The sequence below is a fragment of the Protopterus annectens genome, chromosome 5.part0 (assembly GCF_019279795.1).
Source record: "Protopterus annectens isolate FY-2018-M chromosome 5.part0, PAN1.0, whole genome shotgun sequence".
Lineage (NCBI taxonomy): Eukaryota > Metazoa > Chordata > Ceratodontiformes > Protopteridae > Protopterus > Protopterus annectens.
The window spans coordinates 821492936-821519284 of record NC_056735.1 but is presented as its reverse complement, the minus strand read 5'-3'; the positions used below and the strand labels follow the sequence as shown (position 1 = coordinate 821519284).

Here is a 26349-nt window from a genome sequence, read left to right as displayed (position 1 = left end):
ACTCTCCTGACTCAGCAGGAGGGACAGTTTTTGCATCCACAGTTGCAGACCCTGAACCTTGCAGCCTGGCTTATCCCTTGACTTCTCCTCCAGTGGCCAGCCTAAGCAAGCAGGTACTGGATGTCATACGTGAAGCCAGACGACCCAGTGTAAGGAAATCCTATGTTGACAAGTGGAAAAGATATTGTTCCTGTTCACTAAAGGACCGGATACAGCACAGCCATCCTTATTTCTCATCCTGGATTACCTAGCAGACCTACTCCACAGAGGCCTCTCCTTCTTCATTAAGATCCATGCCTCTGCCATCTCTGCTCTTTACAGCACTGAGCCACCTCTCTTCTCTCATCCTCTTATCAAGCAGTTCAGTAAAATGATTTAATTTTAGTTCCTGAGAGGGGCTAACAACTTGAAGGCACCAAGAAGAGCTCCCACCCCTGCTTGGAACCTTAACTTTGTGTTGGAAAAGCTCACGCTACCCCCCCCCCCCACACACACACACACACTTTGAGCCTGCAGGGTCACCAGAGTTAAAATTCCTGTCTTGGAAAACAGCCTTGCTTCTGGCCATCAGTTCAGCTAGAAGAGTGTCTGAGCTACAAGCACTTATGGCTGTGGAACCCTTCATTATCTTTCATGCTGACAGGTCTCCCTCAGGACTAACCCAACTTTCATGCCTAAAGTGGTGTCCAGTGTGGCTCTCAACCAATCTGTCCATTTGCCCACCTTTTTCCCTAATCCTCAAAATAAGGGGAAAGGATCCTGCACTCTTTAAATGTACACATACAGCTCAAATTCTACCTTGATAGGACTAAGCCCTTTAGGAAATCGGACCAGTTACTAGTCAGCTTTGCACCAGGGGCAGAGGGCAAGGCTATATCAAAACAAACCATTTCCAAATGGATAGCACACTGTATCCATTTATGTTGCAAACATCATGGGAAACCACCCCCTCAGGGAGTCAGAACGCATTCCACTAGGGCAATTTCAACCTCTCCAGCCTTTCTCAGAGGAGTCCCTACCAGGGACATTCTGGAAGCTGCTACTTGGAGTTCTGTTCATACCTTCACAAAGCATTACCACCTGCCTATCTTTTCCAAATCAAGGGTGGGCTTTGCAGCAGCAGTCCTGAAGGGCATACTAGCCAGCCCCAACTCTTCTTGACTGCCTCCACTCATTCTTCAGTTTTGGGAATCAACCCAAGTGTGATAACTGCAACAGTGAAACACGAAGAACATAGTACAGTTGTGTACACTTACCATAAATGTAGATGTTCGTGTGTACTCACTGTTGCAGTCCTGGTTTCCCACCCTCCAGCCCCCTTTCTCTCTCTCTCTTCTTCACTCCTTACAGGGCTATTGGTATTTACTTTTTACTGGTGGTGTTTTTCCACCATAACTTAACTCCTTATTTGGGGGCTCCTGACATTTGTGGCAAGAAAAACTGATTTAATGGCGTCGGCTGCCTGTTTTTATACCTCTGATGACCCGACGTCAGTACTGAAGTGACCGCAACCGACGCAGAAATACTAAGCCTCTGGTATTCTGGCCGATTGAGGGCTACTCCTGGCAGGATAACCCAAGTCTATAGTTATGTCAAGAATCTAAATGGCAATGCACAGGTCTGCTCTGAGCTACAACAAAATGGCATTAAATATACTGATCCCAAGGATATTGCCAATATCCTGGCAGATCGGTTTAGTGCCAACTTCACCCCCCTCTCACCCCCTAAAGGGCCCATCTCAATACCAAAAGATTGCCAAATTCCTGTAATCATGGCCACACAGGTAGAAACCGCACTCTCCAAAGCTAAGAATACAGCATCCATGGGACCAGATGACATCCCGGGCTGTGTACTACATGAACTACAAAATGAACTGGCACCTCACCTAAGTGTCATGTTTAATCATAACCTCACCTCAGGCTTCGTGCCCAATGAGTGGTGCACAGCTACAGTTATCCCACTCCACAAGGGGGGATCCACCTTGGATCTCGGGAACTACTGTCCCATCAGTCTGACGAGCCTGATCTGCAAGGTCATGGAACTTATAAACAAAGACATTGGCAACCTTCAAACACTGGACCCCACCCAGTTTGGGTTTGTGAAGGGCCGATCTTGTCTCCTGAACCTGATTGACTTCTTTGAATCAGTCTCCAGAGCTGTGGACGAGAATAAGGCGGTCCACACAGCCTATCTGGACCTCGCCGAGGCCTTCGACACCATCCCCCACTCTGGAATCATAGATAAACTTACTAAGCTGGGCATAAATCCCTACGACACTCGATGGGTTGCCAACTGGCTTACTGACAGAACCCAGACTGTAAAAGTAGCTGACTCCAAATCCAGCTTCAGACAAGTGGAGTACCTCAGGGTTCAGTCCTGGGACGCTCTTGTTTGGCATCTACTTCTCTGAAGTACAGGGTAACACTAGGGCTCTGGCTAGCAAAGTTTGCAGATGACTGCAAACTGGGAGCCATTATTGAATCCCCAAATTATGTGGATATTCTACAAAAGGGTGTTACAGAAACAGATGCTTGGTGCCAGAGCCATGGGCTCAAGCTTAATGCCAAGAAATGTATAGTTATCCCCTTTGGGAAAAAACATGTACCCATGAATTACCACATAGGTGGCAGTACCCTAAACACCGAAAGTGTGATGAGAGACTTAGGGACACAGGTGGACAGTGGTCTCACCTTCAACAACCACAATGCCACAACAGTCAGGAAATCCTTCTATGTGGCACACCTCATCACTAAGGAATTTTCATCCAGAGAAAAGGAGGTCATTGTCCCACTGCACTCATCCCTCATTAGACCCATTATAGAGTACAACGCCTCGTTTGGTATGTACCTCACAAGACATCTGCAACAGCTGGAAAGGCCGCAGAAATTCCTCACTAAAAGAGTCACAGCCCTAAAGCAGATGCCCTATGCTGACCATCTAAAAAAAACTCCAGCTATACTGTGTGGCATATCGTCTACTCAGAGGCGATCTCTGCTTAACATACAAGGCCATGTCAAACCCTGAGCTGTTGGACATGCTCCACTTAAAGAAATCCCAATCCCTTAGAGCCACGCGCTCCAGGGATCTAAACCTTGTCATCACAATGAACAAAACATGCTGGAGGGATATGTTCCTGACCCAGAGACTCCCCATGTTCTGGAATAGACTGCCCATACATGTCAAGCAGAGCGCCTCCTTGGCCCTCTTCAGAACGAACCTTGATGATTGGATGGGAGATAGGAAATTCACCCCAAGGATCACGTCAGTCGTCCTGCTAGACATGGGTCCAGGGAAGTAAATATTGTGGGAAGAAATATCCAGGGAATTGTTATGGCTAGGCTTGTATAGGCCCTAGGGCCGATAGCCTATTACCAACCTATGAAGTGTGATGACTGCAACAGTGAATACACTCGAACATCTACATTTTTGGTAAGTGTACACAACTGTACTTTCCTTTGCAGGCTTTCGATCAGTGATTGGCTTGTGCTGTTCGTTTGCTGAGCAGATAATTTCCCTTTGTGGAAAAAAATCACCCACATTATAAAAATTTTTACTGTACTTTCTTTAACTGTTCCAAATGGCTGTTTCCTTGGACCATTACTGTTTGTCATTTATATTACTACTCTAATCATTTCCCATGTGTTGTAATGGACTGTCACAAGAGTTAGCTGTTGTTTCAAAATAAGACCGCACTTTATTCCTGTGATTTTAAAGGTTTAACATAATTGAAAACCATTTTTTCTGTGAAGAAACTGTTCATTTTACTGGCAGAGTGATTTAAAGTTCTTTTTGTGAAAAAAAGTTACTTTTAAAGACTTTGTTTTTACCAGCTTTTTGCTGCTGGTTTTCCCCTAGGAAAGCAACACCGTTGTTGTCTTGATCATGGAACAAACTACTGATCCCACAGTCGATCCTTCTTCCAGATACAAAAATAAAAAGTTAAGCAAAAAGCCTTTGCCACAACAGCAGACTACAATTTGCTTCATCTGTAGTTGAGTGACTCTGCTGTGGCCATTAGCTTGTTCCTTAGACCACTCATCTTTTACCTTGGATCCTTTTCGTGTAGCACTACAGCCACTGTGGACCAAGGGTTAACCACATCATCTGCAGCTGTTTGAGTCCATTCAGTGGACAGGGGAGAGCCACTCTTGTCAGTCCTGGGAGAAGGAGCAGGAATGGCTTCCCTGTGTAGTCAGAATGTTATGCCCATCTCTGGAGAAGCTGATGCTGCCATTAATACCTCTGTTTGCCCCATTTTTCCTGTCAAAAAGAAACAGAATACTAAACATGTGTCTACTGCTCTTTAAATGTCCTTAGATAAGAATAGTTTACTGTGTCTGGTTCAATTAGAAGCTGTTAATCCTACTTATAAGGTGGTTTCTGATAAAAAAAAGAGGGATGTCGCTTTTCCCGAAGAGATTCAAAGATTCAAGATTCTGAATCTGGACAAGAAGATGAAGGGACAGATACATGGTTTTCTTCTCAGTTTTCTGATTAAAACTCATAGGAGAGCTCAGTTTTTGATTCTGCCTGCCAGGGTTTCTCTTTCTCTTTTTCTGAAGCTATTTTGTATTTTCAGTGGGAGAACACTGAGATTTCTCTGTACCTCAGAAAATAGTATCTGTTTCTACAGAAGGATTTTCCAGAACCTTCACTCATTCCTCCAGTTCTGTCAGCTAGAGAAGAATGTATGTCACTGCCTGCAATTTTCCTGATAGCCTGCTGCCCCTAAAAATGCAGATAGAATGTATAAAGTTCCTTAATCTTTTAAAGGACAACAACAGGATATTAAAGCATATTGCTCAACCTGCTGTCTCTTTTAGTCCCTATTCCTTGATATAGGCTCAAAAAATCACCCATGCAGCTTTAAAAACTAATCCACTCAACTGTTTTCCTTGTTAGGCTTCCTAGCTTTCCGTACTGTTTTACTTTCACTTTGAAAACCAAGTTGAAAAACATCTAGCTGGCTCTGAAATGATGATGTCACATCTGCCAGAGCTCTTGCTCTAGCTACCGGGACGTTTCCTCCCCCAAAGTGATGTAATCCCCGCCTGATTTGCATGCTGTACAGAAGAGCCAGTGGAACTCCCACATTGTGATGTCAGAGCTGCCTTGCGCAGCCCACTCTTAACATAGCAAAAATATAAAACTATAATCTCACTTTTCTGAACAGCCCTACTGATATGTGCAAAGTACAGGCAGAAGCACTGTAACAGCTGCAAAAACCAAGAGCATAAATTTGCAATGACTATGCATAAGTATTAATTGCATGTTTTTACATAAGAAGCAGATGTCTGTCCAATTAATCGACACAACACTACATCAGATTACAAGAAGTATGCAATACCGTAATTTTCTTAAATTACCACTTAAAAAAAGCATGTGAGTGCTGTCATGCAAGTCTGTGAAATATTTTGTGTTTGTAGTGCATAATTTGTTAGCTATTTAACCAAACAGGAAGGAAAAATAAATGGGAGTTTGATGCTTTGCAAAACAGTGATTATTCCCAGTGCTATGGAGCTTGGCTCTAAATTTGACAGGAGGAGTGCAACAAAAAAGTCTCCCGCTGTAAGGAAGGAAAGGCTGACAAGAAAACAGTACATTAGTCTGGTCACCTGCTGTGAGCTGTCAATCACATGCAGATAATGGGTCAAATTACCCTTAGCTGTTTGACAGCTAAGGAAGGTAGGTGTGAAAGGGGAGGGGGGAGATACCTTGAAGAACTAGATTTCAGCCTTCACAAAAGAAATCAAGTTAACATTTCTAAGAAGAAAGAGCAATAAAATGCACTTTTCAATTCCGTTCTGTAGCATTTGCACTGCTTGTGTTTGAAGTAATCATTGAAAAAGGATAAAAGTTTAACCAAAATTAGGTGACTATAACACAGCAGTGAATGCTTGTAAAATCAGTGCACTGACAGAAGCTTTAGGGAAAACGTGGCAGATCTGATGCAATTTTTTGGAGACAAGCAATGCATTCTGGGATACTTAGTGGCAGGCTAAACAGAATTATTTCAAGATGCCACATCCCATGTGTTTTAAGTCAGAAATTGCATATAAAATATCTAAAAAGCTCTAAATAGTCCCAGAGTAGTGTTAAAATGTAGGAAACACCAAACCATGATGAAATAAACACGTTTTTCGAGTCTGTGGGTGCAGTTGTCCTTTAAGTTTTTATGCACTCTTCAAAAACCTGTTCCAGCAGCTATAGTTTTAGTTAATTGTACTGCAGGTAAACATTTGGTTAATTCCAGTCCTCTTTCTGATAAGGATGGGAAGATTATTGATAAGTATGGGAAAGTCTATACTTTTGCAACTGTGATTTTCAGAATTTTGACTGGTCAGGCTCCTGTCTTAAAGTTTATTATGACTAATTGTGAAAGAATGAGGATTTTTTTGTAGTTTCTTTTTGTATGGAAAAATGATTTAAATAATTTAGTTTCTTCTGTTGTACAATTTACTATTCATTGTTTACAGTATGTGTATGACTCTGTTGATATTTCTTTCAGGGCTACGGCCACTGGTGCTATTTTGTGGAGGCTTGACTGCCTGCATTCTCAAAACCTTCCAGATGATGTGAAAAAATGAGACTGTGAATTCTTCTTTGGATGTAGATTTGTTTTTTGGTTCCTCTGCTACAGAGGTTATCAAAAAGGGTGAATAAATGGGGTAAGCAGATACAGGGAATCTCTAAGATTTTTCAGCCCTCCTTTTCCAAATTTTCTAAGGAGTTCTCTAACCCCTCATCCAGTTTTGGCAAGTAGCAAAATAAACAGTATCAACAAAATATTGGTAAGCAGACATTTTGGAAGAAATGGCAAGGGCTTCCAAAAAGAATCCAAGAAACCATCGAAGCCAAAACAGTCCAACAAGTCAGAATGATGGGATTTTGCCCCCTTCTCCCACAATGACAGTCCCTTTTTCCCTTCTAGAAAGACTGAATCTCCATTTTTATCTTTGGTAATAAATAGCTTCAGACAAATGGTTTCTAGAGATCATTGGTTGTGGGTGGAAACCCCTTCTAAGGGGTGATTCCTCATCCACCAGACCAGACTTTTATTTCACCCCAGTATTTCAACACATGCAATCCCAAGGAGTAATAGAAGCAGTTCCTCCTACCCAGGTTGGGAAAAGTTTTATTCAAGGGTGTTTTTAGTGCCAAAGAAAGAAAAAAAATGCTTGGAGACCAGTTCTGGATCTTTCTTTCCTAAATCCATTTGTGATAGTGCCCAAATTCAGAATGGTGTCACTTTGCAACCTGTTACCTCTTATTCCTCATTCCAGTTTCCTTGTAACGCTAGATTTAAAAGATGCTTATCATCACAACCCTGTTCATCCATACTTCAAAAAATTCTTAAGGTTTTGTGTGCCTGGATCATGCTATCTCTTCTCTGCCTTACCCTTTGGACTATCCACTGCACCAATAGTGTTTGCAAATTGTCTAGCTCCATTTATAGCTCACTGCAGACTGTAGAGTATCCATATTTTTTTCCGTTTTTAAATGACCCTTTGCTTTGGGTCTTATGGCATCTATGATTCTGTTAATACCCTTGCCAAGATTTCACATGAGAAACATGCAATGGCATCTGAAGTCTGTCTTGTCCCAGAACAAACCCCCCATTGTCTTCTGAAATCCCAGTGCTGTGGCTTGTCAGAAGAGAATTTTTTTGTGGAGAAAACAGATCTCCTTAAATCCAGGTCTTCCTTTCTCCTTCCCTACGCAAAAGCAGTCGGTCACTATAGACACCTCGGGCTTTACATGGGGGGCAATTTCTGGAGGGATTAAAGTGTCAGGTGGGTGGGACACCAAGGACAGATGCAAGCACATCAGTATAAAAGAGATGCTTGCCCTGATAAAGGCACTCGGCTCTCAGAAACACTCTTCAAGTTGTTGCAGACAGTACCACAGTTGTGTGCTACATCAACAAGCAAGGGGGAATGTGGTTATGCCTTGTTTGTAGACAAGCCATGTTAGCTTGGGATATTGTTTTCACAGCACAGTCTCACTCTGCAGGCATCCCACCTTCTGTCAGAGTAAAACTGTGTGACAGACAAGTTTTGCAGGACATGGGCGGACCCTCATGAATGGAAAATAGATCAGACGGTCTCCCAGTATTTGATCCATCTGTGGAGAGTTACTCAAGTAGACCTGTTTACCTCTTGTATGAACAGTCAATTGTCAAGATTCTACTCCAGGACTCCATGTAAAAAGGCATAGAGAACAGATACATTTTCTTTCAGATGGACAGGAATGTCCTTGTATGCTTTTCCACCCTTTCCTCTGATATCCAGGGTACTTCTGATGATTCATCAGAAGGAACACCCAAAATCATTGAGCTGACTCTGTTCTGGCCAGGGTAACAGCAGTTCATTTCTTATGAAGGATAATCTTTGTCATTGCAGACTATGTCCAAATGGTTGTCTTAGGCAATTAGGTTTTGTTATACTAACTACAACAAAACTATTCCAGACAGGGTCGAGGGGCACTCTACCAGACCCTTGTCATCATCTATGGCTTTTTGCAGATTGTTTGATTCTAGAAGTATTCTGGATGCAGCAACTTTGTCCTCTGTACATACATTTACATTTACAAGGCATTAAAAGCATAGTTACTTCTCTAGATCTAGATCAGGCTTTGATAGAAAGATTCTCCAGGGGCTCCTGGGCCCCTTCCCCTTTCACATCCCAAATATAGGATACTAGGGTAATCTACCCGTATAGCTGAAAGTACTGCAGCAGTGATCAGTATGATGAACATAGTACAGTTGTTAAAACTTGGCATAACAGTAGATGTTTTAATGATCACTGCTGTAGTAACCACTGCCTCCATCCACCCAGCTTGTTTTTTGGTGTGTTTATGCCAGGGTGTGAATATTTATTTTTTGCTGTTCCTAACATTGCCATTTCACAGGGCTCAGCATCCCTCTGTTTGTTGGCTTGAAACTTCTGAAGGACTTGGTACCCAAACCTATCTTTTCACTCATTTCAGCTTGAACTATCTGTTTGGGTGCATGGAAGGTGCCCTGAAGCTTTTAAAGATGGCTGTCTGTTATATCCATGGCAGGATATAACCCATAAAACTGAGGCTACTGCAGCAATAATCATTTAATCATCTATTGTTATGGTAAGTTTACTTACACAACTGCACCTTTGCTGTCCCACAAACAGATTTTTATACATATTACAGTGAAAACCTCAAGGCTGGTTCGTTTGCCAAGCAGAAATTATTGAAGACATTAATTTGAATTCCTGGATGGACAAGGGCAGAGGATATGTGATATGTTTATTATCTGGATTAGTTGAAGGATTTCAGTCTTTGACTGCACCCAGACTAGTCGCTTTTGGGGTTTATGGAATATAGACTTGAACTGTGAACTCAAGGAGTCCTTCTAGGACTCCCTGAAGTCATTTTAGTGGAAGCTTTTCCACTTTCCAGGAGATTTATTGATCATTTTCAGAGATTTGGGGCATTCTGCAGATGATTTGGAAAGCACACTTCAAAGTCTCATTATCTGCGACCTCCTTTTTCCCATTTTCAGTGGATTAAGGTGTCATGTCAACTTTTGCCACTTTTCCATTTTCGACACTCTCTTACCTTTTTCAACAGTCTTTCCCAGTTGTCTCAAGTCTTGTGTCACTCAATCCATCAATCTCTATCACCTTTTTCTTGTCTATCCTACATTTGGAAAACTCTCTTCTTGTTGTCCATTGTGTCTGGTAGACATATTCAGAACCTTAGACATTTGGTCAGAGCAGCCTTTCTTAATTACACATAAAGATAGGTTCCCTATGTTCTAACCCAAAGTTTCTCCATGAGATAGTCCAGGAGTTTAAAACCTACAAATTAATGTTGTGATTGAAGATACTTTCCATGAAAATCTAACATGGATGAAACTCTCTTTAATATAGATTTGATGTCAGAAGAGTGAAAGCTAAAATGTGGAAGGTCAGTTTGTTGTTTTTTTTTCCGTAATTGAGGAACATGAGAGTTAACCCGCAGCCAAACAAACTTTATGGGTTTGGCAAAATACTTGCATTGGAAGTGATTATTGTTTAACATCGAAAACCCTTCTGGATTCTGCAAAAGCTTACATTATTAAAGTATTGGCTGCTACTTTTGTATAGTTCCGGTTTGTTTGCATCCAGTATATTTGTGTTGTTTCAACCTAGGCAGTAGCCCATTCTTTAAGAAATATTGTTTGGATATCTTGATCAGTGGGTTTGAAGGTCTTCGGAGGATGTGATTCATGTCGGTAATCCACCTCCCCATTACTCCATTTTCCAACTAACTTTATGTGCTATAAATTGGAATTCATTCTAAATGATTGCTGTGAAGAAGAGAAGAATATAGGCTGTTTTACACTTGTAACTTCGGGCTTCTCACTTCAAATTGCAGCAGCAACCCACCCATCCATAAGGATATGGGTCTTTGTATTAGCAGGTTGTGCAGAAGTTTCTTGGGTTGAATTAGGAAGATTCTCTTCTTTTTTTTCCTTTGTATCTTGGCCCTTAAGGGAAAGAATGAGTTGATGGAGCTTCACTTTGTTTGTGCAAGACTTTTCTGCACTGTCAGGAAGAGCGTTTTATAGATGAATGCCCCACTAAATGAGAAGACATAAAAGATCTGATTTCGGAGACCCTTATTGGTTGATCTTCATGTGGTATCCACTGCACTTCTGTCTTTTTTGCAGATATTTTCTGTGATGTTCATGAGCAAGACGTTTCCCCTGAAGCTCCATCTTCCATCTTCATATTGAGGGCAGTGCACAGTCATTTATTAAGATCAAGCATTCCTGAATCTCTTAGCCTGGGCATTAACTTACAAGGTATTAATAACCCTTTCTGTGATGAATGTAATTTGTATTTGCAGTGTGCTAGAAAAATCTGCTGCTGCATGACTTCCCTTTCCATGTGGAAATATGTTGGAGATGTTTTCAGAAGAAGGGCTTGGGTCCTTCATATATGGTTGCTTCCGTCTTGCAAACTTTGCTACTTTTGTTTTGGGTGAATAGCTCTTTCATCTGGATGCTGTTGTCTCTAAAAGTGACAGTCCAATCCAAGGCGTCCTTTACTTCCCTTTTCAAAATGAAAACATATTTCATAGCCCTGCTACATGTCTTATATTGAAGAAGGGAACCTTCCATTCTTAGAAATGTGCTACATGTCTTGTATTGAAGAAAGGAACCTTCCATTTTTGGAAATATAATATTGCCATATCTTCTTATGAGGATTTTTTTAATTAACTTTTTTTTTTCAAAATACATTCATAGATTGCAGGTTATGATGCATAGACAAAGATCAGCCTTTCTTCTGCATGGCTAAACTATTTATTGCGACCATCCCCTTTTTCTTACAGTAGTAGCTTCTGATTTACATGTGGATTGCTTTTTCTATAAGAAATCAAATGTTTAGTGAATCTTTAGTAGTCCTAGGCTGAGATCCAAGGATGTTAAAGTTATATGTAGTTATTTTTTAAATCATTTTTCGTAACTCTCTGGTGAGAACTGAAGCTAAAATGACCATTTCTAGTTGGATTAAATGTATTAGATGGTGTGAAAAACTTGACAAATCCATGCCAGTCAGCTCCATGGGTACACAGACATCTGTTTCTGTTACCATGGATGTTCCTGTTATTAACAGCTGCTTGGATGCCACTTAGAAATCTGATTAAAGTTCTTTCTGTGCGCCAGTATTTTATAGACATACATGCCAGGACATATGTCATGTTTGGAATTTACATACTCTTTATTAGCAGTCCTACCCAGCCTTGGTTATTTCAGGTACTACTTCCTGTTTACCCAAGTTGTTGCTCAGAAAGACGTACTGCATTTACAGTGTAACTTTACTTATCTGAGATTAAGACTTGATGTTATGTTGTCCCATCTCGCCTTCGTTCTTGCTGGTTGGGTTCAGAGCCGATTCTCGACTCCGACTTGGCCGATATACAATAGCTCGAGAGATTTTACTGGCTTGAGGCTACCCCTTATCCCAACATGTCTATTTGCAGCTACCTGTTTCTCGTTTGTTGCTTGCAGCGTCGAGATTGCTCCATACTTGCTCAGGCTAAGTACTTTAGTGCTTGTTATGTCTAAAGAATCTAAACCCTCCGGGTTTAAAAAATGCGACTCGTGTTGCCAAAAAATGTCCCTTACGGACAGACACACAAGTTGCGTTTATTGTTTAGGGGCTGTTCACCTGCAGGACTCTTGCTCGATCTGTCATGCTTTCAGTTCCAGAGTCCTGCAGGAAAGGAAAAAATAAGCTTATTTTACGTGGCCTCCTGAAGAACCCTCAAGATGCCTCATCTCAGGGTCCTCAGCCAGCCAAAGTGTTCGAGAAACATTCCAAGCCATCGGTTCCGAGCTCGGAACAGACAAAAATTACTGAGAAGCCTTCGGCTCTTTTGGACCCTAGCATTGGCTTCGACAAAGCTAAGTCTGCGGCAGCTCCATCTGTGTCCTTGGAGCCAGCCCAGATCCATAAGAGATCAAGGTCTCCCTCTTTGGAGCCGGTACGCTCCGCTTCACAATTTCCTCTGTTGCAACCTGGAGCGGGCAGTCACGGGTCCTCTTCACACTCCGCTTGGTCCACCAGACTTTCGGATCACGATGTGGAGAGAGTGGTCAACAGGTTCCTAAAGTCACAAGCACTTGCTAAATTACTCTCGAGCCCAGCCCGTAAGGATTTGGCTCCTTTGGCTCTCTCAGCTTCTCCATTGATTCCTCCTCCGGCTCTCATGAGCTCGGAGTCGGAGTGCATGGAGGTCATGGTGGTGGAACCATCGACTCCAGTTTCTTCTCCTTATCGGTTCCGACAAGTGCTCCGATCTCCTCGATGTCTCAGTCTGTCAAGGGGTCTGGGCGCCGAAGCTCTCTCGCATGCTCTGAGGGGGAAGTGGCATTGGACCCTTGTCTGACTCCACTCACCCTCTTAGAGCTTCAGCGCAGGTGAGCTTGGCTCCTACATCGGCCTCGGAGCCTTTGCTCCTGGTTTGAAGGAGATCTCTGAGCTCTTTGGAGCCGGAGGCTCCTTCGACTCTGGACCGTGGCACCTTCGAGGTGATGAGCATGCTGTCTCCTAAGACTGCTCCACCCTCGACTCCATTGGCTCCTCCCTCGGTGCCTGTGCCTACCTTTGTCCCTCCTCCTGCCAAGCATAGGGAACCTGTGCCCCAGGACGCCCCACTGGGTGACCCGACTTCTTCCAAAACCTCCCCGAACATTCGGAGGAGCTCCCTCAGAAGAAGTGTAAGAGGAAGCATCTAGACTCCCCTGAGTCTGTCACTTCGGATACAGACTTGGATGAGTCGGAAGGGTCTCCATGGTCCCCTCTGAGGATGTCTCCTTTTCAGACATCTTGGAAATCCTTCGACAGAGGGATGGCTGGAAGTCCATAGCACCTTCTGAGGATGAGTCCATATACCTGTATGCATTTGGTTCCCAACCCTCCACCTCTTGGGTGTCTCCGCCTCTCGACCCACTTTTGTCTGTAGTGAGTTGAAAGGCGTGGAGCGCTCCAGAGACCATGGAACCTGTTCCGAGGAGACCTAACAAATTTATTACAGCTCCAGGAGATAAGTCTTTTCTCTCCAAGGGAGTCCCTGTTGATGCCATGGTGGTGACAGCAGCCACCAAGAAAGAACTTGTGGAAACTTCTTCATCTGTCCAACGGCTGAACAAAGAGTCTTGTACGACGGACAGGTATGGGAAGCTTATGTTTTCTTCAGTGACTTTTACTGTCAGATCACTGAATTACTTGTCACATTTCACATAACTTCAGAGGGATCTCCTGAAGGAGCTAGGAGATACCCTGCAAGATCCTACAGCTGAGGGAGTTGTGAACAGGGCAGCTTCCCAGCTTGCGACCTTGACCTCTGTGGTAAACTCCTCCATGAGGCTCATTTCTTATGTGGCAGATGGAGCGGGTAGGGCAGCAAGCACCAGAGTAACTTTACGCAGACACTCCAGGGATGCGCCTTTGTCAATTTGAGGAACCCTTTCTAAGTCTTCATTTACCAACACCCCCTTTGATGGCTCGTCCTTGTTTGGGCCTCAGGTAAAAGAGACTCTCACCAGGTGTGAACAGGATGGAAAGACTCTCTCTGCCATAGGGGTCCGTTTTTCCTCTCCATCCAGACTCTATCCTAAGGGTCAAAAGAGTGGAAAAAATGTGGTTCCGAGAATCCCAGGGATCTTTGCCTGAGACACGTGATGACTTTTTCCCCTGGGGCAGAGGGGGAAACAACAATGGAAGATGCCGCCCTTGCGGCAGAGGGGGGTCTGCAACAGCAGGGTGACAGAGATACTTTCTCTGCTAGGCCCTTCCAGCACTCCTGAAGGGAGGCACAGCTGTCCACCTCTGGAGGCAGTCGGGGGCAGACTATCACTGTACCCAGCAGCCCGGCAATCTATCATGAGAGAAACATGGGAACTGTCGATAATATCCAGGGGTTACAAAATTATCTTTTCTCAGTCCCCCTCAAAAGACAAATGTTTTATCCCAGATGTTCCACCTAGTCTTCGGGATCATGCAATCATAAAGGTTCAAAGATTGCTAGAAAAAAGAGCCTTCCAGGAAGTCCCCGCAGACCAATTCGGATCCAGAACTTACTCAAGGTTCTTTTTAGTTCCAAAAAAGACAGGGGACTGGAGACCAATCTTGGATCTCAGCAAGCTAAACCAATCCGTAAAAAAGACACAGTTCCACATGGTGACACTGCAGTCCATTCTTCCCTTTTTGGGTCAGGACAATTGGACGTGCTCAATAGATCTCTAGGATGCGTACTACCATATAAAAATGGACAGCAATCCAGGCGATTCCTACGTTTCCAGCTGGGAGCCAGTCATTATCAGTTCAGGGCCCTGCCCTTTGGTCTCACCACAGCCCCCAGGGTGTTTACAAAGTGTATGGCAGTGGTCACGGCTCACAAGAGACGTCTAGGATTCCAGGTGTTTCCATATCTAGATGACTGGCTCCTCACTGCTACCACCGAGCGTCGACTAATCAAGGCACGGGACTACACAATCCAAACTTGTTCCCAGTTAGGCATCACAATAAACTACGAAAAATCTGCCTTGTTACCATGCCAGTCTATTACCTTTATAGGGGTAGACAAGATACAAGACAATACTCATGATAGCAAAACTGCCTCTAGACAGGGTGTCAGCCATTCGTCAACAAGTTTCTTTTCTCATAAACAAGACGAGAGTTCAGGCAAGACAAGTCTTACAACTACTGGGCTCAATGGCTGCAGCTATTACGCTAGTTCCTTTAGCACGCTTCCACATGCGGATTCTACAGCGGCTCCTTTTCGCTCAGTGGTCTTTCCAGGAATTGCCAATGTCACACATGATCTTGATCACGGAATCTTGCAAAAAGGATCTACTATGGTGGCTGGTCTCCCCCCAGGTGACTCTGGGCAGACTCTTTCTAGAACTGCATCCGGTAGCCACAGTGACCATGGACACTTCCCAGATGGGGGGGGGGGCATTATCTGGGATGGACTGTCCAAGGAACGTGGCAACCTCACAAGTACCATTTGCACATCAATGTTCTAGAGATGAGAGTGGTGCTTCTGGCGTTGCAAGCACTTCAAGACTCTTTACCTACAGGGACCATTGCAATCCAGACAGACAATATGTCAGTAGTATGGTACATCAACAAGCAGGGCGGAACCAGGTCTTACCCCCTTGTGTCAGAAGGCACTTCGAGTATGACAATGGGCTTTGTCTTCCCAACGTTTTCTGATTGCAACGTGCATTCCCGGAAAATCTAACGTGATAGTGGACAGGCTCAGCAGGACTATCCTCATGCCTCACGAGTGGTCCCTGAAGCAAGAAATTGCGGACTTGATTTTCTGCAAATGGGGCCAGCCATGCTGCAATCTTTTTGCCACTCCCCTAAACAACAAATGCAGCAGCTACTTCACCCTAGTTCCCCCTCTGGGACAGTCATCCAGGGATGCACTTGTTCATGATTGGCCTCCGGGACTACTATATGCATTTCCACCCTTTCCTCTCATTACAAAGGTACTTCAGAAAGCAAAATCATTGGGTTGCAAACTCATCCTCATTGCTCCTTACTGACCTCATCAGATATGGTTTCCGTTTCTTCGCCATCACTTCAACTGGAGCCCTGGATACTGGACCCAGTTCTAGACCTCCTGACGCATCTGCAGGCGGGCTTCACCCATACCTTCAAACTCTCAAGCTGATTGCTTGATTACTCCACTTCCACTCTTAGCCAGGCTCCCAAACATTTCCCCGGCTGTACAACACATACTAGTGTCCTCCCACAAGCCCACTACTAGGAGGATTTACACTAGCAAATGGAAGAGGTTCTCTTACTGGGCCAAAAATAATAACATTGATCCGTTTACGGCTCCTGTTCGCAAGATTCTTGACTTTCTGGCCGAAACTTTCGAAAAAGGGGCAGCTGCAACTACTATTAGGGTCCAACTGGCTGCCATCTCCAATTTTCATGTAGAAGACTTGGGTTCAGACATTACGTCCCATAAGTTGTGCAGAGCATTCTTACGAGGTACAACACTTTTACGGCCTCTGGTAAGAGAACTCCCCGGACCTAAACTTGGTTTTAACTTCAATGGTTTTGCCCCCTTTTGAACGAGCAGTGTCTTGCCCCTTGAAGTTTCTATTTTGGAAAACCCTCTTCATGGTTGCTTTCTGAATTACATGCTTTGTCTATTCGCCCGCTATATCTCATTTTTCATAAAGATAGAGTCTCTCTAAGGACCAGTCCTTCTTTCTTGCCAAAGGTTTGTTCTGAGTATAACTTAAATCAGTTCACTGAGTTTCCTTTGTTCTTCCCCAGTTTTGGCAACAAGGCAGAGTATAGATTATACCAATTGGATGTTCATAGACAATTACATTTTTATTTACACAGGACCAAAGACCTCAGAAAATCAGACCAATTATTCATATCCTTTGCTTGACAGTAAGCAAGGTTATTCAGTTTCTAAAGTGACTTTATCAAAATGGCTGTCAGACACAATCACTTATTCATATGGTTTGCATAAAAAGATGCTTCCAGGAAGACCCAGAGGACATTCAACCAGGGCCTTAGCCACCTCTGTTGCCTTCCAAGCTAAATTGCCTTTAGATTCAATCTGTGCAGCAGCAGCAACATGGGCAAATACTCATACCTTTATCTCTCATTACAAAGTGGATGTGGTCTCCCGGAATAGGGCATCCTTTGGTTTCATGGTCCTGAAGAGTTTGTTCCAGTGAGCCACCCGAGAACCAGGTGCTGGGGACACGGCCCCAACCAGCAAGAATGAAGGTGAGATGTGAGCCAACCGAGAACCAGGTGCTGGGGACACGGCCCCAACCAGCAAGAATGAAGGTGAGATGGGACAACATAACATAAAGAAGTTATGTACCTACCATAACATTCCATGTTTGTTGTCTTCATCTCGCCTTCCTTCTTGCGTCCCCCCCTTTCCTGGAGGTTCGAGAGGAGTTCTTTATTGGTTACACTGGCTGAGTTTCCTGCTGTGACATACCAGGTTGGTTAACCATATGTTGTCCTTTCTTCTTTCCTTCCTACCTTGGTGTAAGAGCTTAGTAAAAATTTGTTTTTCTTACTACATATGTCTAGTGTGGCTATTACAAACAAGATCTGGGTAGCTGCTGCTAGGCATGCTGGGATAAGGGGTAGCCTCGAGCCAGTAAAAGCTCACTAGCTATTGTATATCGGTCAAGTCGGAGCCGAGGATCGGCTCCAAACCCAACCAGCAAGAAGGAAGGCAAGATGGACAACAAACATGGAACGTTATGGTAGATACTTAACTTCTTTTTTTCAAAAACTGCATTCTTCTGTAGAAGAAATCCCATCCCAAGTCTCTCCATTTTCTGGTTTGTATTTTTGAGCATTTTTGTCTGTAGAGACAGTTTGCAGTGAGTTGAGATGTAGCATGATGAAACCTTTATGACTGCATTTGCACTGTTATTAAATTTAGTTGTCTAAGTTTAACAATTACGTTTTTCCTGAAAATGGACGGCAGATGTGTACATTCTAATGTTGGGTTCTCAAATTACAGGTTTTTGGGACAGATACAGCCTTCAGAAATGTAATCTGTGGCCTTTGCAAGCTGCTCCTGATGTTGCTAACAAGTTTTTGAGTAGGCTCTTCAGTTGTCATGAATGCTTAACTCCTTTGATTTAACTCTTCTTGTCAGGCACGGTACAGTAATAAACATTAGAGTGCATGTCATCGGTCAAGTAGTCCAGTCTCTGGCACCAGTGATGCACATGTCCTTGCAGTCAGGATGCAAAATTGGAATAGAGGGTGGCTGGTCAGTTCTTCTCTGGTTGCATTAAAATACAGGTTTACACTTTCAAATTAGGCAAAATGTGGCATACCTTATTGATTACAACCATAGAATGTCTTAGTAGCACTTACTAAGAAAATGAAGAATGGTTGTCATTCAGTGCTAGAATGAAGCCTGATCCTAACTCTGAGGGATCATGAAATCAGCACTTGTTGAACAAGTTCTCACTCACTCAAACACATGCACACAGTTTTTGTAGGATGGAGAGGAGTGACCACATTTTTCCTTCAGTTTGGTTTGCAAGTAGTTTTTTATGCAAATTTGTTATGGTGGAAGGCAAGCAGCATTTTCCTGAAATCCGAGAATATGGAAACCACATAAAGAATACAGAAACCTCCAAAGTTAAATCAACTTGAATAATTCAGCAGATGGGCAAGCTGTACAGTACTGATTAATGCTAATGTTAGACTTAGGAATTCATGTGTATGACTGTTCATTACTAAGCTTCTTGCCGTTGTTGCAAAGGAGTTAGTGGCTGCCTTATACCCTGATAAAAGCATGTCTGACTGAGTCTGTAAACATTTTTGTTTGAAAGAAGTCATTATCTTGAATTCTTCTTCGTCTAAGAGGAGTCGGTGGCCATATCACTATTGGAGCCATTCACATTAACTGAGCAATTATCAAGATGGAGGAGACCATACAGTTTGAAAACCATGAGTCTTTATTTATTGATTTACTCTTATTCACTTATGGTATTTGAGCCTACATGGCACAAGTTTCTTTTGGAGAGCTGACCTTGGGAGCACCTGTCTGGTTTAGTAACTTGTCCAGAGCATACAGTATATCAGCAGATACTGAGAAAATAAAGCCTTGGACTGTAAGGTGCTGTTGATTACATTGTGTAGCCAGCCTGTTTCTGAATGTCACAGAATGTTAAATTAGTTATAATAGGTCAGTTTTAGCAACCCTCAGATTTTCCTTATGACAGACTGGTAGATTAGCTAGACAGATAATAAGATTGCAGTGTGTCATTCCAGTGTGTTATGGATGGCCAGCTAACATTCAAATGTTTGCATAATTTTAGTTACACTTTCAGTATATGAAGCTTCCTCAATTTGTCCAGAGCATATTGGCATATCTGTGATAAATCTCATCTAAGAACAGGTCTAGTAGCTTCTTGACTCCACTGTATTAACTGGGACCAGTAGGAGAAGTTTGACAGATTCTTCATGGTCAAGACTGGTAGTATAAGACTATGAAAATTATCAGTTTAAACGATCTGCTGAAAAAAGTCTCAAATTAACCTCAGAATATTGAAAAGTTAAGTTGATTTTTACAGTTATTACAGAAACTCGGTATATTCCATTGTTTTAGAAAGAACAGTTTAGGCATGTTGATATGAGCAGGATTACATGGCCAGATGTTTGGTATTTTAAAGGAAAATTCCACCCTGTTTTTTTTCACTCTGTCTTTGTTTCCTGGCCTATTTTAACACCTCAAAATCACTCTAAATGCTTTATTTGTAATTTTAGCCTGTTTTCCACAACATGGCTACCAATGGGGCTTGATGTATCAATGTGATCATCTTCTCCCTCAACCCTTTCTCTTTCCCATAATACTTTGTATGACTCATGCCAGACATAAGGAAGTAAGTTTGATTTCCCATGCCATTGACATATAATGGGATTTGTGAAAGTCACTGTTATTTTCTTTACCTTCTGTAAAAGGACTGCTTCTTTTCTGTCTCTAATCAGCCTCATTTATGTTTGGCTCAGACCTTGTTTTACACTATACTTAGAAGCCTTTGTTCAGGGTTTTCTTTTGTAGTTCAAGAGGAATTGAGAGTCCCCTCTCCCCACACTACTGCAGAGGGTGTTAAAACTGTCACTGCACTGAGAAACCCTTGCAGAAGCAATTCCTGTTAGACTACAAAAGAAAACCCCGAACAAAGGCCCGCAGTTTAGTTACTTTTCTGGCTGTAGCTGGACAACTTCTAAGTATAGTGTAAAACAAGCTTTGAGCCAAACATAAATGAGGGTGATTAGAGACAGAAAAGAAGCAGTCCATTTACAGAAGGTAAAAAAAAATAACAATGACTCATTATATGCCAATGGCATGGGAATTCAAAGTTATTTCCCTATATCTGGCATGAGTTATACAAAGCATTATGGGAAAGAGAAAGTGTTGAGGGAGAACAAAATCATATTTGGTACATCAAGCCCCATTGGTAGCCATGTTGTGGAAAACAGGCTAAAATTACAAATAAAGCACTTGGAGTGATTTTGAGGTGTTAAAATAGGTCAGGAGACAAAGACAGTGAACAAAAACATTTTTTTAGTTCTAGGGTGGAGTTGTACTTTAAAGCTAAGTGGAAGTGGGATAACTGGTAAGCGGGTAGGCAGGGGGCACTGTGAAAATGATTAAAGCAGATACATATCAACAAAATTAAAAGATGAATTCACTTATGTACACTGGGTATAAAAAGTGTACACATTCCTGTTAAAGTGTCAGGTTTTTGTGATATAAAAAATGAGATCGCAATAAATCATTTCAAAACTTTTCCCACCTTTAATGTGACCTATAACCTGTACAATTCAATTTAAAAACAAATCTGTGGGGAAAAATATAAAAAATAAAATGTACAATACGCTGTTTGCATAAGTGTGCACACCCTTAAACTAATACTTTGTTGAAGCACCTTTTGATTTAATTACAACATTCAGTCTTCTTGGGTACACACCTGCCATCAATTAAAAAGACTCTGATTAACCCCAAATAAAGTTCAGCTATCCTAGTTGGATTTTTCTGACATTTACTCATTTGCCTGCTACAGGAAAAGCCATGGTTCGCAGAGAGCTTACAAAGAATCAAAGGGATCTCATTGTTGAACGGTATCCGTCAGGAGAAGAGAACGGTATCCGTCAGGAGAAGAGTACAAAAACATTTCCACAGCATTGGATATACCATTGAACACAGTGAAGACAGTCATCAGAAAGTGGAGAAAATATGGGACAACAGTGACATTGCTATGAACTGGACGTCCCTCCCAAATTGATGAAAAGACTAGACAAAAGCTGGTCAGGGAAGCTGCCAAGAGACCTACAGCAACACTGAAGGAGCCGCATGAATTTCTGACAAGTACTGGTTGTGTACTACATGTGACAACAATCTCCTGTATTCTCCATAAGTCTAGGCTGTGGGGTAGGGTTGCAAGACGGAAGCCTTTTCTTACACAGAGAAACATCCAGGCCTGGCTAAAATTTACAAAACAATACATCGTCTTCCAAACGTGTCCGCGGTGGTACAGCGGTAGCTTTGTTGCCTCACAGCAAGAGGTTCTCTCGTTCGATTCTCGGCTGGAGTGTGGGGAGTGCCTTCTGTGTGGAGTCTGCATGTCCTCCCCGCGGTCGAGTGGCCTCCAAAAGACATGCGTGAATGGGCTTGCCTTCACTGAAGGTTGGGCGTCGGGCTGGCAACTCGGCACCATAAAAATCGACTGCCAATCATTAGCGGACCGGAGTTCCACTGTGGCGACCCCTAACTGGGAAAAGTCAAAAAGACCAACAACAACAACAACATCGTCTCCCAAACGCGTGTGGAAAAATGTGTTATGGTCTGATGAAACCAAGGTTGAACTTTTTGCCCACAATTCCAAAAGGTACGTATGGTGCAAAAACAACACTTCGCATCACCAAAAGAACACCATCCCCATGGAGAAGCATGGTGGTGGCAGTATCATGCTTTAAGGTTGCTTTTCTTCAGCTGGAACTGGGGATTTAGTCAAGGTGGAGGGAATTATGAACAGTTCCAAACACCAGTCACTTTTGGCCCAAAAACCTTCAGGCGTCTGCTAGAAAGCTGAAGATGAAGAGGAATTTCACCTTTCAACACGACAATGACCACAAGCATACATCCAAATCCCAAAAGAGTAGCTTCACCAGAAGAAAATTAAAGTTTTGGAATGGCCCAGCCAGACCCCCTAAATCCAATAGAAAATCTGTGGGGTGACATAAAGAGGGCTGTGCACAAAAGATGCCCTCGCAATCTGACAGATTTGGAGCGCTTTTGCAAGGAAGAGTGGGCAAATATTGCCAAGCCAAGATGTGCCATGCTGATATACTTCTACCCAAGAAGACTGAATGTTGTAATTAAATCAAAAGGTGCTTCAATAAAGTATTAGTTCAAGGGTGTGCACACTTATGCAACCAGCTTATTGTACATTTTTTATTTTTTATATTTTTTTTCCTCTAACAGATGCATTTGTTTATCAATTGAATTGTACAGGTTATAGGTAACATTAAAGGTGGGAAAAGTTTTGAAATGATTTATTGTGGTCTCATTTTTTTATATCACAAAAACCTGGCATTTTAACAGGGATGTGTACACTTTCTATATCCGCTATACATTGTCTGGTATATAATATCCTTTGGTGTATCGTTAAATTTATGTACGATCTAAGCAAAAAAAAAATACCACTGTAGTGTGTACAGGTAATGGACGGAAGTTCATTACATTGGTAAAAGTAAAGAATAACAAATGTTTGAACAGTAAACTCTGTTCTATTTAACAAATACAAGCAAACTGTAAAGTGTACCAGAAAGCAGAATGAAAATTGACTCATTGCCCCTGCAACAAGATAGCAAATTTATTGACACCCCCCTATCCCTGCTGTAAATCAAGAGAGTTGCGACCCTGGTAGATGGGGAAAGCTGTATTTGGCCCTTGTAGGTTTGAATGCAAGGTCCCAGGTCTTAGGCAATGGCTTAGTATTTGAGAGTCGCACTCATTGCGGAAAAACTAAATGGATTTCTGAGAAAATAAAGTGTACATCCAAGAGTATTGCTGTAATGTAAGTGCTCACAATGAATACTGGCAGTCCTGTTAATGACACTACACTGTTGCTTAAATGCTGAATTTCCCCCTAAAACATTAAGCTTAAACATTTCACTATTACCTTGAAATTAACAGTGTGGATATGTGAAGCGATGAAGGTACATCTGATGAGGTATAGCTGCAATAAAAAAGGTGACTAACTCGGTCGTGCAGCATTTAAAAGAATGTTGGAATTGGAAACTGATCTATTCGCTAGATATTTTAAGCCTGTTGGTAACTCTTCATACAGAAATGATTTACTTTTAGCCACTTTGATAGGTAATTGATACATGCAAGCATTGATCACATTTAGTCTACTGCAGGAGATTCTGGAAGAAACTTTATTTTCTTTGGGTCTGATGGATTTAGCTGTAGTCATGCTGCATGAAATCTACTCTAGGTGAACAGCTAAATATTTCTTTTGTTGGTCTCTTTTTCAGTCTCATTTTTTTGCCTGTCTTATATTTAGATGACTATTTATGTAGCACCAAAAAGTCAGTTGTCTGCTGATATGATGGGTGAGTATTTACCCCTGCTGTTTTACTCCCATTATGTCGGTTTAATTTCTTCAACTGTTTTAGGTTTCTAATATGTTGAGAAACGACCCCATTCCCCATTCCTAAGTCAGGGTATGATTACAGTTCATGAAATTAGTATTGTTTCAGTCTGATGTTAGACAAGAGTGTTCATCTCTGCACCTGCAACCACAGTATAAGGCTTGAGATGAAAAAATATTTTTTTTTCTATGCCTGGCTGAACCTGAAGATTTTTCCATTAAAAATTGAAAACATCAGAGTGAATATTTCAAGTTAAGAAAAGAACTTGCATGATGACTTGAGTGTGATATATACTGAAGATTTACCTACGGTTGGTGTGGCGTGATCACGAAGGCGAAGCCCAAATGATTAAACAAAGCCAGCCACGGGCAAATCTTCAATATGAAAAACAGGGAAACTAGTGGTCTTAAACTTCATTGATGAGCTCAATCACAATAATTTCCAAAAATCACGAAACCCAGATATTCTTCCAAAGCAACAAGCCTTTTGTCACAGAAATAACAGTTCTGATTTTTTGTTACTGTGGATCACTTGTCTGTGATGAATACAGCCTTGATGCTTTGGAACACTACCAGGATTTCATGATTTTTGGAAGTTATTGTGACTGAGCTCATCAGCAAAGTCTTAAGACCACTAGTTTCTCTATTTTCTATTTTTTCCTCGGCACTCGTGGTGGTGAGGTGGGAACTAGACAGCTTTCTATGCTTGTTCATGTTTTTCAAATCTTCAGTATACCTACACCCACGATTCAGTTATTGCTATTATATAATGACATTATTTAAGAAAGAAATTACTTACTTTTCTTAAATTGGCGCTGTAGTGTTCGTCCGGGTTGTTTCTGCATTCTTCCACTTTGTTGATGTACTGCACATGTGTATGAGACTTACATTCCCATGCTTACACAGTATGTCAGTGCTTTGGAAAGCAAGCAGTGGAGAAAGGAAGATCTCCGTTGCTGTTTTAAATGAAATCCAGACTGTTTAGAGGTATGAGAGAGACAAGGCAAAAATACAAGGAAAATCAGGTACATTATGCAAAATTGAAGAAGGGTACCTGATTTTCCTTGTATTTTCTCTGCCCATCGTACTTACCTCTTGACCTCTTAGCTCAAAAAATGTGCAAAGACTTTAATGGGAACAAAGGTCCATATTGTAAATGTTGATCTTTTAAACTAATAAAGCTGCTAGAATAACAAGATTTATGCTGTTGGGCATCCATGGCATATATTAACAGAAGAAAGTCCATGCGTCCAGACTTTTCTGTGTTGGTATATGCTCGATTTAAAATGGGCACACTGATTGGGCTAACCAGTCAGCGTACACGTTTTTGAATTCTAACGAGCTGTCGTTGTGTAATTTGTATTTATATATGTGTATGTTTATTCATTTGGTTAGAAATGGAAGGTAGAAGTGTTTTTTTGTACAATAGTTGTGATATTGTTTTTACTGCTTTTCTGTTTGAGCCATTTTGGGGCTTAAGTTCTGCATTTTAAAACCCATATTAAATGTGGTTTAACACAATCTCCTTTCTTCCGTGTAGGGCATTGTACGGCAATTTCTCTATCTGCTGACTACAAGTTCTGATGAAAGTCTCCGCTTTCTTAGCTTTAGACTGGACTTCAATGAACATTATAAAGCAAGAGATCCAAGGCTGCGTGTTTCATTGGGCAATACAAGGGGAAAACGCAGTTCGCAGATGTGACTTGCTAAATATTATGCATCTATTTCTGACTGGCAACTTCTGTGTGATATAATAAGCCTCTGATTATAATAGGTCTGTATGTTTGCACCTGTCATGTGCTGCTTCATCAAAGAACTATATCAAAAGGAGATGCACACTCCTTTTGTGATGGTCAAGGCACTTTCTGATGTACAGCAACTGCAGGAAAGTTCTTGGTGCGATTTTTGTATATTCGTGTTAAGAAATATGTTTTTTATTGTGTCACTTTAAGCAGTCATATATTAGTATGACCAGCCTGTTTGAATTGCCTTCTGTAAAGTTCACATTTTTGTCTGCTTCTTTTTTCCACATCTTTCATCAGTTTTACCATACATATTACTGGAAATGGGGATTAGTTCTTCCAGGAAGACCCCAGAGCCAACCTAGTTCACCCTTATTGATGTTTTAGATAAGGACACTAAAACACCAAGACAATGAGAATTTGGGTGTTGGTAAATAATGTGTACATGAGTACAGCACCACCTACCAAGTTATATGCAGTTGAAGTATTTATTTTTCTTCTTTAGAATTGTTGCTGCTGTTTTTCCCCCTCCCAGTTTGTTCTTCATAACAGTTTTTACTGTATTTTTGTTTTTTACTGTTAGTACTAAGATTTCTTTTTAAAGTAAATCACCAGCTTTATTGATTATCTATACGTCTTTCATAGTAGCTCCTTGCTTGAATATCCCAATCATTGTTAGACTTGATAGGGATTCCTATATATTTGCTTCTAAAAAATCTGTTTGTGGGCAAGTCCCTCAGTATTCAGTGATATACTAGTACACAGAATAGAATGAATATTTTCCATGTTTTAACTAGAAAGTAGTTCTAGTTTTAGTATCTAATTCCTGCTGTGCTGCCTTCATTCACACTCAAGAAGAGATTCTGAAGAGCAGGTCTTGGAATCCATGTC

The 26349-nt window shown here is 41.8% G+C and overlaps 1 protein-coding gene across 1 annotated transcript in view; it reads left to right on the top strand.

The window, feature by feature from the left end:
• Window positions 1-26080, top strand: part of TUBGCP3 (tubulin gamma complex associated protein 3) — a 1295126-nt gene extending 1269046 nt beyond the window's left edge. Inside the window, exon 22 of the mRNA XM_044072631.1 lies at window positions 25257-26080. Coding sequence (XP_043928566.1) covers window positions 25257-25418 — 162 coding nt within the window. The 3' untranslated portion in view covers window positions 25419-26080. The remainder of the gene's footprint in view (window positions 1-25256) is intronic.
• The last annotated feature ends 269 nt before the right edge of the window (window positions 26081-26349 follow it).